Source organism: Gossypium hirsutum, chromosome D04 (genome assembly GCF_007990345.1).
Source record: "Gossypium hirsutum isolate 1008001.06 chromosome D04, Gossypium_hirsutum_v2.1, whole genome shotgun sequence".
Taxonomy (NCBI): Eukaryota; Viridiplantae; Streptophyta; class Magnoliopsida; order Malvales; family Malvaceae; genus Gossypium; species Gossypium hirsutum.
Genome location: NC_053440.1, coordinates 36737660 through 36743624, shown reverse-complemented (window position 1 = coordinate 36743624; position 5965 = coordinate 36737660). Strand labels below are relative to the sequence as shown.

The 5965-nt window shown below is 35.4% G+C and overlaps 2 protein-coding genes across 2 annotated transcripts; both read right to left on the bottom strand.

Moving 5' to 3' along the window:
• Window positions 1–202: 202 nt before the first annotated feature.
• LOC107948467 (uncharacterized) lies at window positions 203–771 on the bottom strand. The gene has a single exon (XM_016883025.2). The coding sequence runs from the start codon at window positions 741–743 to the stop codon at window positions 423–425; it is 321 nt and encodes a 106-aa protein (XP_016738514.1). The 5' UTR covers window positions 744–771; the 3' UTR covers window positions 203–422.
• Window positions 772–2129: 1358 nt separating this feature from the next.
• Window positions 2130–5151, bottom strand: LOC121216165 (uridine nucleosidase 1). The gene is made up of 9 exons (XM_041091501.1): window positions 4804–5151; window positions 4277–4392; window positions 4134–4193; window positions 3766–3948; window positions 3566–3670; window positions 3056–3152; window positions 2847–2954; window positions 2612–2747; window positions 2130–2515 (listed from the first exon to the last, which is right to left on the bottom strand). Exons 1-9 carry the CDS (start codon window positions 4922–4924, stop codon window positions 2407–2409), a joined length of 1035 nt encoding a protein of 344 aa, XP_040947435.1. The 5' UTR covers window positions 4925–5151; the 3' UTR covers window positions 2130–2406.
• Window positions 5152–5965: the final 814 nt, after the last annotated feature.

The following is a 5965-nucleotide window of genomic DNA, read 5'->3' as shown; positions in this document are numbered from 1 at the left end:
TTAAGCCCTTATTATTCAAATTAATAAAATATTAATTTTATCAATAAATCAACACATTATGTCAATATAGTATTTACGTTATATTTTATTATTAATTTGTATATCATTATTTATTGTTTTTCTAGTATATAATTAAATAGTAAACATGAAACATTTTTAAAAATTAATTGGCACTAGTGCTATAAGAACAACTTAAAATTGGTGAATTTAAGCCTCTAATATCCTTCAATTAGGGGTTTATGAGGAATTTAAAAGGAAACAAAAAAATGCATTTAGAAGGAAGTGTTACTAATTATACCAATCACTTGCCCTCTCAATACAACACATTTCCCCCGGCATATATTTTACTTTGAAGCGGGATGTAAATTAAACAAGGGAAATGAGCAAAGCAGGATTGAAAGTGGTAAGAAAGAAGCAGTCTACTACGGTCTACCTGTTGTGGAAAGGAAAGGAGTAATCTTGATGACAAGGCCAGGGAAAACATCATCCGGGTCATGTATGTGAGGATTGTGTTCAACAATGAAAGGATCCCCACATTTTTCACTGATGGTGTGCAAAGTCTCCCCTTCCCGAACCACGTATATTTCATCGCATGGCTTCTTGGACTGGTGCACCACCCGCATCATTCCCTCCTCACCCCTTTCATTCGGTTCTTGGCAGCAGCTCATCACCAGCATCACTGCCATGAACAATGCGCAGTACCAAGAAACCTTCTCTGCCATTGCACTGCTTGTTGAACCCATTTCTTTCAGTTACAGTCTTGTTTGGGGGGGGGGGTTTCTAAATAAGGTTTGAGGAAATGGGGTTGGTTTTCTAAAGGTGGTTGGAGTGGGTGCAGTGTCTAGCGGGAGTTGAGACGGTTCTCTCATTGTGGTAGTTGACTGCGTTGCTTTTCTTAAGGGATTAAGTTTTATGATAAAAAGAAGCTTCCCCTAACTGAGTTGGTTTAACTGCTTTTCTCAATTCGCCTTTTTCAACTTGTTGAGTTGAGTGGTTCTAATGGACATAATTATAATCTCAAACATGAATGCAAAGGTTGACCCTTGGCCGAAAAGCTAGATGCATCAAGTGGTCGGTTTCGTACAGTTGAACAATCCCTGCTACAATTAAAGATTGACGCTGTTTCAACTTCCAAATTCACAACAATCTCATAACTCACTCAAATGAGTTAAGGTGGGTAAGAAAACAGCGACACAATTTTAACATCCTTCAAACTTTTCTTCCTCTTTACAAATCCAACTCATTTCTCAATGTAACCAAATCTAAAAAAAATGGAAATTATTTTTTAAAGTGGGTAACTAAGGACAACGCCGTTGATATCTTCTTTTAATTCTACATTAGTATAATAATAAATTTACCCCTCAATGTTTTTGTCAATTTGGTCCTAATCTAAAACAATCAACAAATTTAGCCTCAATATTTACACATTTACACAAATGTTGCAGACTGAATTAGTTAAATTAGGACAAAATTGTTAGAATGTATAAACTTTGAGTGCTAAATTTTTTCTCATACCAATTAAAATTATGTACAATTGACAAAAAATATTAATCTCATAATTAATTGTCCTTAATTACTCACTTTCAAAATTGACAAGAATTATATTGCTCTTATCTTTTTAGAGACTAATTTGTTTAATATCAAAATTGAGAGAGACTAGAGATGTTTTTTTTTTTATTACCAAAATGGAACGAAAGCATTTAAAACTTAGCCAATGAGGTAAAGGCCAACGCTTTGGACTTTGAAGGCCTGAATTTGAGTCCAATCATTTGCATTTGCGATGTGCAGAGCTTTCTCTCACAATATGCATATACCTTGAATAGATTTTACGTAGTTTCTCTTTAGATTTTATGCCTTTGTCTAGTTCTTCATCCACTCTGCTTTACATTGGTTGATTCCACATACAGTTGTAGTTGTAGTTGGTCCGGCTCGTAATTGTACGATGGTGAATTTGTACAACTTCAAGAAAAAATTTAAACCACGGCTATAAGATGACATGTTTTTACAGGCATGGTCTCCTAATTTTACAGTGGATTCGATCCCAATGGTCCAAGCAAGGATCACAGATACTTGCATGGAACAAGGACGTAATAGAAATTTGAAGCTATCGTGTTGCAATGCATCAAGAATTGGAGTAAAGATCCCGACCTTAACATTGAATATCTATAATGAAGCTTATCATTTACAGTGTTTCTGATTGGTTGAGGATCGAACCGAATGTTCCCTTTTTATGTTTCCATTAAAGAACAGATACGAGAACAATTATTAGCTTTTTAACCCCAGAAATGGGTAAAGCAAGAAGGGAATAAACTACAAAGGGACCTTTAAGCAGAAATCAATTTCAAAGGTGATCTAATCTTGAGGACATCTTTTTAATTGTCAAGTGAGTATTTCCAGCTTTTTGTTTCATGGTTTCATCAACTGTTGTTTAATATAATTAAGGACTTCATCCACATTGACTGTCCATGCAACGGATACTGGGGAATAGCCTGTCCATGGATTGCTTCCATTCCATCTGCACCAAATCATATCACCAACATGAGTAACCACACTAGCAAATCTAATTGCATTTTATGATAGTACTAATTGGCAAATACTTGTCTTGGAATACCTTTTTAATCCTTGATCCAACAAGGTATGCCCCTTGTATATGCCCTGCGTTTCGACCCTCACCACTCCCTTCTTGTATGTGAAGAGATCGGGCCGAGCTAGAGCCATGAAACTAACAGGATCATGGAGGAATATCCCTGGTACGAAAATTTTTCATTGTTACTCCCTTAAAATGAATAAAATTCAGAAGGTGAGGAGGAAACACAAGAAAATCAGTTGGTGATTTCAAAATATACCATGTATACCGTCGGACTTCACATGCCAATCTCTGTAGAATTTGCACATGTCACATAGAACCTGAGCATATTTCCCCTCTGATTGCTTCAATTCGAGGAGGTCAACGTCTATCGGATAAAAAGATGATGTTCCATTGTCAAGATGACTACCTCAAATATAAAAGCAAATGAAACTTGTTTACTAAGAAGAATGACAGCTAAGTTCTCACCTGTCATTAGGACTTGGGTAGTAATGTTTAGTCCAACGATAACGATATTTGCTCCCGACGTAAACACAACATCAGCTGCTTCAGGGTCCCCATAAATCTGTAGTCAGACAAATAAATTCAGAGTTGCTTAATGGAGGGTTGCTCAAGTGAAAACTAATGTCGTTTGCTAACTAGCCGGTTGCAACTCAATCTTGTAAAGGTTAAGGCGAGACCATGATCACGATGAGATCGAGGGATTGACTAATAAGCCGAGCAAAAGAAATTAAACAAGTTTTCAACTGAAAAGGAAGTTTCCCCTCCAAAATGAATTAAACGCTCAAGCCAGCTTCCCTAGTACTAATAAAGTGATGACCGATCATGAAAGACCTTCGATTAGTAATACTTTCAAAGAAACACAAGGTCAACTTCGAAAGATTGTAGCTTGTCCTTGGAAACTAAACTTTTTCAAAAGGAAGAATGATAATATGGAGCTTGTAGTAAGAAACAAATTTAGGATCCTTTTGTGCTTACATTTGCTTCAGCAGCAGGATTTACATTTCCTAATGCAAAGAATGAGCCACCAAGTACAACCATATTCTTCACCTTGCTCGCAAAGGAAGAGTCCCTTTTGATTGCCTGGATTTAAAAAAAAGAGAACTGTGTTTAAGCACTTACCTGCGAAGCCTATAACCAAAATGGAGGAAATTGATAAGAGAGTAGCAAGGTCTTACCAGTGCCAAGTTTGTGAGTGGTCCAAGTGCTAGTATAGATACTTCACCAGGATATTCAGAAACCTTCTCAACTAAAAATTCAGAGGCAGCCTTATCAGATTTGCTAGTTTTTGGAGGAGATAGGAATATATTCCCCAGTCCATCAGAGCCATGAACAAAGTCGGCAACAATCGGCCTCCCACCCTTTTCCATACAAATCAACCACAATTAGGCTATGGTAAATAAAAGATATAGTAATCCCCCCCCCCAAAAAAAAAAAAAGAAGAATATCAAGGCACAATAAAGCAAGTTAACAACTGCAGCGAGGTCCGTTAGTATTCCCATGGAATTACATTGTAATTTAGGAAAGGGAAAACTGAAGCATTTACCGTAAGCGGCTCGGGGCTGCCTTGTGCTACAGGAACATCAGGACGCCCTGCGATTTCACACTATCCTTTTGCACCTCGAAAAGAGGATAAAATCATGAACGTATTCCAAATGCATATGAAAACCAGAAATGAGAAGCACGTACCAGAAGTAAGGCATTACGAGTGGCATCTTCGGTTTGGACATTGCCAAATATGGTGGTCAAACCTAAGATCTCATATTCTGGATTTTGAAATGCCATAAAGATCGCCATGCTATCATCTGTTAATCAAATGACAAACGCATTCATACATTGCTCAGGGTCAAACTCAAACAAAATCTCTACATATCTAATCCTGCCAATCAATCAATCCACTCCATATTGTTTTCACTTCCTTGTATAATTTAATAAAAATTTTCCGGTTTCATTATATACATGTCAAAACTCGAAACTTTCCTATATAGATCTCATCACACGCCCCTCGAATAAAACATTTCTATATAGACAGAGAGAGTCAACGTAGCTTTTTAAATCAAACTTTATGGCTTATCCCAAAATAAAACTCCCAGGACAAATATAAATTGAAAAAGTAAAATTGTTTCCTATTTCATTATAATTCTAGTTTATGCAACTAAATTGGTAGCCAACCAGAGAAAAAGTAAAAAAAAAAAAAAAAAAGGAGCGAAACTGACCAATCCCGGGATCGGTATCGATAATGAGCTTGTTGCTGTTGGCATGTGAGAGTAAAAGGCCATCGCTTCCGCCATTAACGACAATTCCATCGTGACAATCTTTCTTTAATTCACAATCCATATTCAACGCAATTAGAAAAACACAAAGTGGGAATAATCTAATCTAAGATTTTAATGAATATGGATGTGAAGAAAAAAAATTGAGAGGTTTGAATTTCTTGTTTTAATTGTCGTAGAGGAGGAGGAGGAGGAGGAAGAGGAAGAGGTAGGCCGCTCTGCGATGCCAACAGAGAGTCCCCCCCGAAGAGAACACCAAACAAAGATGCGTTTTATTTTGGGTGATGTTACTTCCTCTTTTAATACTAGTTTAAAGCGCCTGCTGACGTCAGCATAATTGATTTGAAACAGCGAATGGGAAATGGGAACGCGGGTCAATGTGAGTGGTCCTAATCTTGGACTCTTGCTCCCGTATCGTATGGGATCAGAGCGGAAATAATAATTATTCAGAAAAAGGGGGGCAACCTGTTTTTTAATTTTAAAAAAGAAGTCACTGGTTGGGTGAAGGTCCAATTTCATAGACGATGCTGATGATGATGCATCTATTTTATATTATCCTTTTTGTACATATCCAACTATTTAAATTGGAAATGAGATAAATTATTATTTTTTTCAATCAGTATTTAATTCTCCAACAATTTTAATACAACAAGTTTTCTACAGAATTGTTACTTACGAGATATACTGAAATTCCAAAACAACTGAATGCTTCAATTTCACAACATTGGCGGCCAAGAAAATTCAGTATAAAAGACTTTGGGCACCATCAATTTGTAGACTATGATTGGTAACTTTTTGCATCATATTTACACAATATAAATTTATTTTATATAAACTAAAAACTGTATCCATATATTGTTTTAACATAATTAATATTATTATATGATACGTATAGTGATATTTCTCTTTTGTTTATTTCTACGTAATATTTATGGTTATATAATATGCATATAAATTTTATTTATCTGAACTGGGAAAAAATTAAATTGATAAAAATATTTTTATTATTTATTATATTATTAAATTGATTTTTGAATAATTTTTATTTTATTATTAAATTTTGAATATTAAAAAATCATTAGTATTTAAAAAAAATCTTTAAGAA

Excerpts from the sequence above, each read along its gene's own strand:
- LOC107948467 (XM_016883025.2), bottom strand. The coding sequence starts at position 743 with ATGGGTTCAACAAGCAGTGCAATGGCAGAGAAGGTTTCTTGGTACTGC.
- LOC121216165 (XM_041091501.1), bottom strand. The coding sequence starts at position 4,924 with ATGGATTGTGAATTAAAGAAAGATTGTCACGATGGAATTGTCGTTAAT. Across the intron at positions 4,194-4,276 it reads CTCGTAATGCCTTACTTCTG|TGTGAAATCGCAGGGCGTCC; the intron begins GTACGTGCTTCT and ends GCAAAAGGATAG. Across the intron at positions 3,671-3,765 it reads CACTCACAAACTTGGCACTG|GCAATCAAAAGGGACTCTTC; the intron begins GTAAGACCTTGC and ends TTTTAAATCCAG.